This window comes from Stegostoma tigrinum, chromosome 10 (assembly GCF_030684315.1).
Source record: "Stegostoma tigrinum isolate sSteTig4 chromosome 10, sSteTig4.hap1, whole genome shotgun sequence".
NCBI classification, from domain to species: domain Eukaryota; kingdom Metazoa; phylum Chordata; class Chondrichthyes; order Orectolobiformes; family Stegostomatidae; genus Stegostoma; species Stegostoma tigrinum.
In genome coordinates, this window is record NC_081363.1 from 82,009,076 (window position 1) to 82,021,105 (window position 12,030).

The following is a 12,030-nucleotide window of genomic DNA, read 5'->3' on the forward strand; positions in this document are numbered from 1 at the left end:
TACCCCTCTCACCTTTAGCTTATGCCCTCTAATTTTGGACACCCCACCCCAGGGGACCAAGTCTATTTACCCTATCTTTGCCCCTCATGATTTTATAATCCTCCATAAGGTTACCCCTTAGCCTCCGACACCCCAGAGAAAATAGCTCAAACCATCCTACCGTGACAAAATCCTCATATATCTTTTCCGAACCCTTTCTGTTTCACAACATCATTCCCAAAGTAAGGAGACCAGAATTGCATGCAATGCTCTAAAAGTAGTCAAACCATTATCCTGTACATCCGCAATACGACCTCCTAACTTCTATATTCAATTCACTGACCAATAAAGGCAAGCATACCAAACGCCTTCTTTACTATCCTATCTACCTATGACTCCACTTTCAAGGAACTATGAAATTGCACTCCATGGTCTCTTTGTTCAGCAACGCTCCCTAGGACCTTACTGTTAAGTGTGTTAAGTCCTGCCCTGATTTGACATTCCAAAATGCAACACCTCACACTAGCTTCACATTTTACAAGCAAATTGTATTATTACACAACTAAAATAAAATAATACGTTCCATGTATAACTTGTTAGGGCACAGCAGATTACAGAAGGAATCTATCAGTAACAATTTGTACAATAAATGATTCATTAGCAAATCCCCAAATCTTAAGATTTTAAGTTGCAACTATCAACAAGTCTATCATTTCTGGATTTGCACCCAACATTCCTACTCAAGGAAATATACATGACTGGTAATGAATTATGAATCTCTAGCTTCCTGGAAGGAATAGTGGTGGACTGCATCCTCAACCACCAAAAACAGTTTGTTAGAACTCAGTGGCTTATTAGGTTACTTTCGAGGGTAGTTGAGAGGCACCACATTGGTGTGGAACTGGCGTTATGTACTGAACGCACAGAATAATACAGTACATTTCCTACTGTAAAAGACGTAATCAACTAGTTAGTTTCTCCTTCAACAAACTGACAGCTTCCGGGCAACCTTTAATGGTAACAGCTTACTTTAAACTGAAATTCAGGCATAAAACTTCAATAGTGGGATTTAAACTCAAATTCTCTGGTTATAGATCGAACCTTTGAATTACTAATCAAGTAACGTAACACAGTAGTATCGTACCCTGTATCTATTGTGCATACAACAGTAGAATTTTGCGAAATAGAGAAAACGAATAAAGCACAGAAGCAAAAATAAATCAAGTAGCGTAGGTCACCATTTCCTTGTCTAAAAAGTACTGATCCTTCTTTGCCCCAATGTCCTCAGAAACCTTATCTTAACAGTTACATTAATTACTCACTGGTATCACATAATTGAGGCAACGATCTATGGACAAAATAAAAGGGATCACCTGACAAAATAATTTGTATATTGTTGAGTCAATCAGGAAACGGTAGGAAATGAGGTCACTAAACTTACCATTACTTTTAAAGAATTGGAAACGGCTATTTTAACAAATCCAAAATCGGCCATTGACTTCATGCACGAATAAACCAAATACAGTTCAAAGTATGTCTGATCACACACAAGGCGGAGTGGCTGACAAAGGTTGATTAGTGGTTCGGTGCACAAGTAAGATCAAAGACAGAAGTCTAGTCATCAGAGCAAGATACCTGTGTCCAGTCAAACAGTGTTGTGAAATGGTGTCCCAAAGTAGATGCATTACTTTAATTATTATTTATTTTGTACTTGAAATAATAAACTAATGTTTCTGCAAAACTTATAAAAACATATCTGTACCTGGAATTGGTGGGCTAACTAAGCAGGATCAGCAAGCTTTGATGAGCTTTTTGTCTTAACCTCTGGTTTGCTTTATAGAGTGTCACTACCATCATGGGTTCAATTCCCACAGTGGTTGAGACCATCATGAAGGCCTTGCTTCTCACCCGATGCATGGTGACCCTCAGGTTAAATTCACCATCCACTGTCCCTCTCTAATGAATAAAAGCAGTATATAGCTCTCCAGAACAGCTTTCAATTTATTTAGGTATTGCAGTTAAAATGAATTCCAAAATCTTTTATAAATTTATTGTAAATTGTTAAACGTATTTTTGGAAAGGCTGAGTTCTTACATATGTACCTTGACTTTAAAAGAGTTCACCTTCAAGGATACCTAGTTCTGTGTGTATGCAGTGTTGTGACTCTGCCTGGCAGTTAGTATGCTGTGGACCTGCAAAATTCACACTCATAAAAATCATTCTGTTTGCTGTAATAACCACTCCATAACTTATAATTTATTTTACTATTTAAAATAAACTAGCATACAGAGTTAAACAAAACATGATGAGTGATTGTTATGTTGATGATGATGGTCTCATAATCAATCTCTTCCCCTAGTGACTGGGAGTGAGGGGGGAGGGGAAAGAGATAACAGCAACAGGATGAAATTTGAAGTAAGATAACTAGCTTCAGAATTTTGAATATCAAATTTTACAATGTATTGAAATTATGAATTAGATTGTTTCACCACTTGTGATAATTACTGATCTGTTGACTTCACATTCTTATCACCCTCGATAACCTTCTACTTCCTTCCTTATCAAGAATCTATTGACATATGGATTAAAAATATTTAAAGAATCTTCTTCCACCACCTTTTGAGGGAGAGATCTTCCGAGAGAAAAATGCCTCACTCTCTGTCTTAAAAAGTGACCCCTAGTTCTAGATTTTCCCACAAGAGGAAAAGTCCTTTCCTCAAACACCCTGCTAGTCACCTCAAGATGTTGATGTGGAGTTACCAATGTTGGACTGGGGTGGATGGGGTCAGAAGTCAGACGAGACCAGGTGATAGTTCAACAGATTTATTTGAAATCACAAGCTTTCAGAGTGTTGTTCCTTTATCAGGTGAAGGAACACTGCATTGAAAGCTTGTGATTTCAAGTGAACCTGTTGGACTATAACCTAGTGTCATGTGACTTCTGAACTCAAGATCTTGTATATTTCAATCAAATTACCTCTTACTTCTTTAAACACCACCAGATACAAGATAGCATGTCTAACCTTCCGTTACATGACAGTACAGCATTCTATGAACTACTGTAGTAAACCTTCTCTGAATTGCCTCCAATGTATATACATGCTTCCACAAATAGTGATACTCCAAATGTGCTCTCACTGATGCCATAAATAAGTGAATCATAAAATCCCCACTTTTGTAACAAATTCCCATGTAATGAATGATAAAATTTCATTAGCTTCCTAATCATTTGCTGTACCTGCATACTAACAATTTGTGATTCATGCACTAGAACAAGGTTGCTGTGCAATCTCTTACCATTTATAAAATATGCTTCTTCTTTATATTTTCTGCCAAAATGGCCAATTTTGACATTTTCCCTCATGAGTTCATTTGCCAGATCTTTGCCCAGTCATTTAAGCTTTGAATATGACCTCTTAACTTATTTTAGCAACCATACCTTCATCCAAACTATTTGTATAAATTGTAAAGCATTGAGGCCCGAGTCCTGATCCTGGTGGTACACTAATCAATATATCCTGTCAACCAGAAATTATAATGCACATGTTGCTCCTTGTTTTCTGTTAGCTAGCCGATCTTTCTTCAATGCCAATTTGCTACCCCCTGTACACATTATGCTTTTATTTTCACAAAACCTTTCATGTTGCACCTTATCAAACACATCAAAATCTAAGTACAGTATATCTATCAATTCCCCTTGATTCACATGTAACTTCCTCATAGAATCATGATTTCCCTTTTATAAAACTATGTTGATTCTGACTGATTACCTTGTACTTTTCGAATTATCCAGCTATAATGTCATTAATAATAATTTCTAACATTGTCCCATAACATATTACACTAACTGGCTTGTAGTTTCCATTTTTTGACTCTCTTCCTGTTTTGTAAAAGGAATAATATGTTATTCAATCTAATGGAACATTCTTTGAATCTAAGAAATTTTGGAAAATTGACATTAATATATTAGCTATTTCACTGGTTACTTCTTTTAAGATTCTAAGATGAAAGCCCATCAAGATCCCAGCACATCAGACTGCTCCAACGATTCACTTCATATCACTTGCTTGGTGATTGCAATTTCTTGATATACCTCTGTTTCTGGGATGTTACTTGTATCCTGTTGGGAAGACTGATGCAAAATACCTGCTCAATTCATTCTGCTGTCACTTTATTTTCTATTATTAGTTAATAATTAATAAACAATGAATTAAGTCATCGCCAAGGTCCTCCTCAACCAACTACTCCCTGTGGCTGAGGTGTCTTCATGGAATCGCAGTGTGGCTTTTGGCCATGGAGAGCACAACAGACATGATTTTCACCGCTCAACAGGAGAAATACAAAGAAAGCAACCTACACCTTTACATGTTAACAGTGTGGAAAGTTTCTTCAGCTCCACACTGTTGTCTCTGGCATCTGCTGTTCTTGCTATCTCTACCCCTGTACACAGCCTTCTTCTACCTGTCAATGGGGAAACATTATGAAACTTCCTTCTCCGCTTTGGTTGGAAGCTTGTCACTATCCTTCACCAATAACATGGAAGTCATGGCAATGACAAATTGCTCCACCACTGACCCATTCCATATTTGGACCAATGTCAAGCAGGCTGTGTCATCATCCCAATGCTGTTCTCGATCCACCACGTTTCAATGCTTCACTTCGATGGCAACAAACTTCCTGCTGGCATGATGCCAACTTATCATTCAATCCCTGTCACCTTCAAGCCCAAACCAAAGTCATTCCAACTGGTGTCACCAAACTGCAATATGTGGATGATGCTTGCGTATATGCAGTCTCAGAGGATGTACCGCACTTTTACGGAAGCATGAGAGCATGGGTCTCACCCTGAACATCCATAAGATGAATGTCCTCCATCAAGCTGGCCTAGCGAAATGAAGAGAGTCCCTGATCATCAAATGCATGGGGAGGCCTTAGAGAACACTGACTACTTCCAATACTTTGTGTGTCCTTTCAACCAAAGCAACTATTCAGTGATGTAGCACTGCTTCCAGTGATCTATGGCAGTCTTCAGCCACCTGAGGAAAAAGGTGTTCAAGAACAACAACATTAGATCCAAAACCAAGCTCATCGTTTACAGAGCTGTAGTGGTTCTCAACCTCCTACTTGTTTCTGAGACGTGGACTGTATACAGGAGATACCTCAAGGCTCTGAAGCAGTACCACCAATGCTACCTGTACAAGATCCTGGGAATCCACTGGAAAGAAAGATGCACCAACATCAGTGTCCTCGACCAGGCCAATATCCCCAGTATCAAGGCACTGACAACCTTTGATCAGCAACAATAGGCTGGGTATATCATCCACATGACCAACATGGGACGCCCCAAGTAGGCGTTCTAGTCCTGGTTCTGAAATGGCAGGTGAGCTCCAGGTGGACAGAGGATGCATTCAGTGATACCCTTAAGGCTTCACTGGAGAAGTGCACCATTCCCACAGACACCTGGGAATCACGGGCCTGGGACTGTCCAAAGTGGCAGAGGAACATTTGGGAAAGCATCAAGCACGACGTGCCATCAGGAAAAAGATGAAGCCAGGCGAACACAGTGCAAGGAGCATGCTGTCACACAAACACCCCCATCCATCCCATGATCCTTTGCGCCCCGAGTCTAACAGAACCCACGGAAGACACATTGGTCTGTAAAACCACCTTTGGGCTCACCCTGAGAGTGCAAGAGAGTCTTGTCTGCAATGGATGCCAATGATGATGATAATTGATTCTTCAGGCTACCTTTCACAGAACAAATGTTCACCTTAGCTCTTTGCTTTTCTAAATATCTATAAAAACTCGGTATCAGTTTTAATATTTCTAACTAGTTTTCCTTTGTATTCTAACTTTCCCCTTATACATTTTTAGTCATCTATTTGCTTTGTTTTATATTCTGCTGAATCTTCTGACGTCCCTCCATCTTTGCATAATGAATTATCTGTAGCGAGCTTTGAGAAGATTTGTAGCTCAGGTTGAGGTTCTGGATGTGAGTTTGCTCGCTGAGCTGGAAGGTTCGTTTTCAGACGTTTCCTCACCATTCTAGGTAACATCATCAGTGAGCCTCTGATGAAGCGCTGGTGTTATGTCCCGCTTTCTATTTATCTGGTTAGGTTTCCTTAGTCAAACAGATAAATATAAAGCGGGACATAACACCAGCGCTTCGTCGGAGGCTCACTGATGATGTTACCTAGAATGGTGACAAAACGTCTGAAAACGAACCTTCTAGCTCAGCGAGCAAACTCACATCCAGAATTATCTGTAGTTTCGTTAGTTAATCACCGATGACGGATACTCTTCTTGGAATTTTTCTTTTTCATTGTGATGTATCTATTTTGTGAATTCTGAGATCTCTTTGTCAACTTTAACTCAACGGGTGAGAAACGTGACGCACTGCAAATGTGCGCAACAAACTCCCATAAACCACAAATGTGATAACGATCACATCAACTTTTTTTTTGAGGTTAGGGACACATATTGGCCGGGGCACCATGAAGAACAGCTCATTAATCTTCAAAATATTGCTGTAAAATCATTTATATCACTTTGAGGGAGGGAAATGGAGCTTTAGCTTGACTTCTCGTCCTAAAGACAGCACCCCCAACTGAGTAACACTCTTAGTACTGCAGCATTGAGTGGCACTGGAACCCCAGCAGTCTGACTCAGAAGGGAGAACGATGTTCTGTCATCTGAAACAAATGCCAAGCCAGCGAAGTACTGAAGCTATGCTGCGTTGGGGTAAGTGCCAGCTTTCAGCTGAGACCTTAGACTGAAGTCTGAGCTGTCGTCTGACGGTAGACAATGCCACAGCGTTCATTTGAAGGAGGACGGGAGGAAAATGCTTGACAATATTCACCCCTCAACCGACATGGAGAAAAAGGATTATCTGTCCATGATTTGCGTGTGTGCATCAAAAATACTTATCTGGAAATGAAATCTCATTGTATATATGCGAGCTCTTTCTGAGAAGAATTTCCCAGAACGAACTCCAGCAGATTTAAGAGACTAATTTTTTAATGCTATCCGCGGCTCCAGTTGAAGTTCTTTTTTTTGCGGAATACAGTTACCTCGGACATAATCATTTTTCAGTTACTTTCACGCGTTCTTTAAGGTCGGCTTAATGGGCCGTCACCGATACTGCTGCGGCTTTGGGGGGCGGGAGATGCTGCCGCGGGTGTGGCCTCTTTAAAGGGGAGGAGACATTTTCCCACTCCGGGGGATCAGAACCGAAGATGATCGCGCTGATGTTGGGGAGAAAGGAGAGTCTGCCGGATCTTCCAACCCCGGAGCCGTTTTATTCCCATTGGTTTGACATCACGTAACAGGATGAAATGGAGTGAAGACAGTTGGAAAGGGAGGGCAATCTGCGGGTCCACGCACTCTTTATAAACGGGAAACCCCTCTCCCTTAGACACCAAAACCTCAGCGCTTCGGAGCGGAACATTGACTGGAGTTCGTCACAGCTCAGGGGCAAGACAGTTCCTTCAAGAGGTTCAGCCACAAAACCACAAGCAACAAGGTGACAAGGAGTGGAAAGGGAAAAGTGCAACACCGCTTCAACACGAGGGTTGGCATTGAGAAGAAAGTTTGGTGGAAGAACAAGCAGGAGCAAGAGAAAAACTGGGATGGGGGGCTGAAGGCACATCGTGTGCCAACCATCTCTGGAGGACTTGGAAGTGCACAGGTCGGTGTGTGTGCTTCAGAGTTTGGGCTCTGTGTTCAAGGGGCCCAGCGAGACACTTTAAGGTCAGCGTGAGGATAGGAAGGGAATCCTCGGCCATGGATGTTGCCCTGGGGTTGAGTGAAGGGAACTGGAGGCTGCAGGTGCAGCCCGCCCTGTGGTTGTCCTTGCTGCTGCTGCTCTGCCTGGAAGCCTGCCGCTGGCTGCGCGACTGGAGGAGGAGGAGGAGTAGCGGGAGCCGGAGCCTCCCGGGCCCATTCCCCTGGCCGCTGGTGGGCAATGCCCTGCAGCTGGGCGACTCGCCGCACCTGACCTTCGCCCGCATGGCGCGGCGCTACGGCGACCTCTTCCAGATCCACCTGGGGCGCCGCCGCGTGGTGGTGCTGAACGGCGAGGCGACCATCCGCCGGGCGCTGGTGCAACGCAGCGCGCAGTTCGCCGGGCGGCCGGACTTCGCCTCGTTCCGCCTGGTGTCGGGCGGCAAGAGCCTACCTTTCGGCCGCTACAGCGACCAGTGGCGGCTGCACCGGCGCCTGGCTCAGAGCACCCTGCGGGCCTTCTGCGGCGGCAGCCCGGGCTTGCTGGAGCAGTGCGTGTCGAGCGAGGCGTGCCACCTGATCGAGGCCTTCCTGAGGCTGGGGGCGGCCGGGCGCCCCTTCGAGCCGGCCCGGGAGCTGGCGGCGGCCGCCGCTAACGTCATGTGCCTGCTGTGCTTCGGCCGCCGGTGCGCCGACGAGGACCGCGAGTTCCGGCGGCTGCTGGGCCTGAGCGAGCGCTTCAGCCGCGCGGTGGGCGCCGGCAGCCTGCTCGACGTCATGCCGTGGCTGCGCGCCTTCCCCAACCCGGTGCGCGCGCTCTACCGCGACTTCGAGCGGCTCAACCGCGGCTTCTTCCAGTTCGTCAGCCGGCAGGTCGCCCGCAACCGCGCCACCTACCGGCCGGGGGTCACCCGGCACATGAGCGACGCCTTTATCTCGGGAGTGGAGCGCTGCATGCCGGGTAAAGGCGGGAAAGCCGAGGAGGGCGGCGGCGACGATGACGAACAGGTAGGCCTTGACCCCGAGTTTGCCGAGAGCTCGGTCAACGACCTCCTGGGGGCGGCCCAGGACACCACCTCCACCGCCCTGAGCTGGATCCTGTTCCACTTGGTGCGCCTGCCGGGCCTGCAGAGCCGCCTGGGCCAGGAGCTCGACCGCGTGGTGGGCCGTGAGCGGCTGCCCAGGGCCGATGACCGGCGCCACCTGCCCTGGCTGGAGGCGTTCATCTACGAGACGCTGCGCTTCAGCAGCTTCGTGCCGCTGACCATCCCGCACGCCACCACGGGCCCCGTCGAGCTGGGCGGCTACCAGCTGCCCGCCGGCACGGTGGTCTTCGTCAACCAGTGGTCGGTCAACCACGACCGCCGCAAGTGGGCCGACCCCGGCTCCTTCGAGCCCGCCCGCTTCCTCCGCCGAGACGGCAGCCTGGACCGCGACCTGGCCGCCAGCGTGATGGTGTTCTCGGCCGGTAAGCGCCGGTGCCTCGGCGAGCAGCTGTCCAAGACGCAGCTGTTCCTCTTCACCGCCATCTTGCTGCACCAGTGCGTCTTCCGGGCCAACGCGGCCGAGGAGCTGGGCACCGGCTGCTCCTACGGGCTGACCGTTCGGCCGCAGGCCTTCACCCTCTCGGTCAAACTGAAGGACAAGCACCGAGGCATTGTCTCCCCAGCGTGACCGTCATCTTCTCTCCCCCCGCCCCCCACACGCACATCCAAACCCACCGAGCAATGCCCCGTCTCCCCCCACCCCCCAAATATCATCCAAACACAACAGCGCAATGAATGCAAAAACAGAAATGTGCTGGAAAGAGCTCCGCCAGCACCTGTGGAGAGAAATCGAGAGTCAACGTTTCGGGTCGAGTGGTGACCCTTCCCTCGCAACAGCATGAAAAGCTACCAAAAGCTGTCACATCTCTCCCTTCTCCCCGCTCTCGGCATTCGCGGCAGAGTTGGAAACGTGTGACTGAACACGCTGCGGAACATAGCTCACGTTTGGACTGGACTTTCAGCAGTTAACCGGGTTCCCTTCAAATTCACGCCTGAGACTTTGCCCACGTAGCGAAAGCCGAGTCTAAGCTTCAACCGATCCCGGTTTCACGACCCAGCGAGAGGGCCCGAAGGCGCTACCGTTTTGACGTGAAACAGTTTCTTTGGGAATTGATGATCAGTTGTATTTCACTACACATTGACAAGAGTTACTTTCATGGGAAGTATGCAAGTGGAACTGCACTGAAATTTGAACTGTCATCTAGCTCTGCTGGAAGGGACAACATCTTTTACAATTACAAGTGCTTCCTGTTCAGTCACTGTTACTACTCGGTGTGAATGTTCAGTAGCTTTGAAAAAATGTTTTTTTTATTTGTATCTAATGCGTTTCAGTTTTGGGACTGAGGATGGGGAGCAAGTGTCGATGTTTTTTTGCAGGGCCCAGCCTTTCTGTAAGTTGGGTCATGTTTTATTTGCATTCAGAGTCTTCGCTGAAGTCCATCCTAAATTTTTAAGCAGTCTTTAGGTGATCCCACTGAACTGTTATTGATACCCAATTAAAAGAAAGACTTGCCTAAGACAACTCACTTCGTGCTTCTGATAGTTAATGGCCAGTAAGAAGAACTATGGAATAGTGAGATGAGTGGTCCAGTCCTGACTGTGTGCCCTGATAACCAGTACTTGGCCTACACAGTAATCTAGGATCAGATAAAACCAAACTGCAGTTGTCAGCATCTCAGACTGTATGATACAGCTTGTTAACATATATATAAACATTATATACTAACAACGGAAACGTGGAAGTTGAAGTAAAATCAGAAAATGTTGTCAAGAGCTGGTGCCCACTGAAGAGACAATCCTTATGATGCTAAACCGTCATTATAATTCAGTTCTGAACTTAGACTGCACTTTAGAACTGAGCCTGTTTTGCTCATCTATATTTCTCTGTTGTGACAGACATGTGTATTCTGGCTTTTTGTGGTGTTGGCACAGATACAAATGTAGAGACACACACAACCCCCCCGCCCCCGCCTTGCTGTAATGTGCCTGACTCGTTAAATGCTGTGAAGTCAATGTAACACAAATTCAACTCGTCATTAAGATGTGAAGTTAAGGAAGCTGTCGTTTGATTGTGTATTAAGGTATCTTTTCCTCCGACAAACCTGGTTAATTTGAATTTTGTTTGATGCAGTCTGTATTTAGTTTCACTGCCTGTTCAAATTCTGTTACATTATGTATACGTCTCATATAACTGTCACTATACGTGACTGCTGTAAATTATTCTGCTCATTCATGCATATAACTCACACTGTGGATTCTAATAACATAAATTTTTATGTCACAATCCTCAAAGTGTCTTTTTAAAAATGATTGCTTGACCTGAGAGATTTCTGTCGTAAATAATGAGGCTTTTGTGAGTCCTGTGAGTTGTCCGGGCTAATCACGCAACTGCTCCATTTGTGTAGAGCACCTTCAAAATACCTCTGCCAAATTTCCCAAACACCCGCATCCTCTTTGTTTCTGCCAGTCCACAAGGCACTCACAATCTATTTACCAGATCGTTTAGCACTTCAAAATGTTGAAGGCCTGGGAAGAATAGCCGTAGCCTTTACCATGCTAAGAAAAGCTGCCGTTCTCAACTATCCCTTCACGTCACCAATCCCTGTGGAACTGCCCTGCTCCTTCTCGCCAGCTTTAACGCTGTAGGAAGTTGCAAAGTGCTTCGGAGAGCAACCAAACATATATATGCTATAATAACTCAGTTCTGAACAAGGGTAACTGGAACCGAAACGTTAACTCTGCTTTCTTCCCAGAGATGCTGTTAGACTTGCTGAGTTTTTATAGCAATTTCCATTTTTGCCTCTATAATTCCTCCTTCCAGTCGCATAATATGGAACAGTTTTTGTCTTTTTTATGAGTGTCTCTATTTATTCCGACTTAAATACCCATATTTTTGCGAACTAAAGCTCCTTTTATGAAAATCCATCCGTAAAAAGTGGACTTCCTTTCGCTTATTACACAAACGTTTCGGGTCCCCTGACCCTTCCCACAGAACTGTTAACTCTGTTTTCTCCTTCACAGATGCTGAGCTTTCCCAGCAACTTTGTTTTTGTATCAGTGATAATGGGAACTGCAGATGCTGGAGAATCCAAGATAATAAAATGTGAGGCTGGATGTACAGGCTGGATGTTCTGATTTGTAGCATCCGCAGTTCTTTTGGTTTTTATTTCCTTTCTCATCTTAGTCGAGTATTTTTTTTAATGTTACACACCGAACGGTTTTTGTCCACCACGAAATCATGCGCGGTGGATTTTTAAAAAATTTTCATCTACTAACTACCACCA

General features: G+C 45.3%; 1 protein-coding gene across 1 annotated transcript; it reads left to right on the forward strand.

Moving 5' to 3' along the window:
• The first annotated feature begins 7,185 nt into the window (after window positions 1–7,185).
• Window positions 7,186–11,864, forward strand: LOC125455598 (cytochrome P450 1B1). Its single transcript, XM_048537758.2, has one exon. It carries the CDS (start codon window positions 7,761–7,763, stop codon window positions 9,372–9,374), a length of 1,614 nt encoding a protein of 537 aa, XP_048393715.2. The 5' UTR covers window positions 7,186–7,760; the 3' UTR covers window positions 9,375–11,864.
• The last annotated feature ends 166 nt before the right edge of the window (window positions 11,865–12,030 follow it).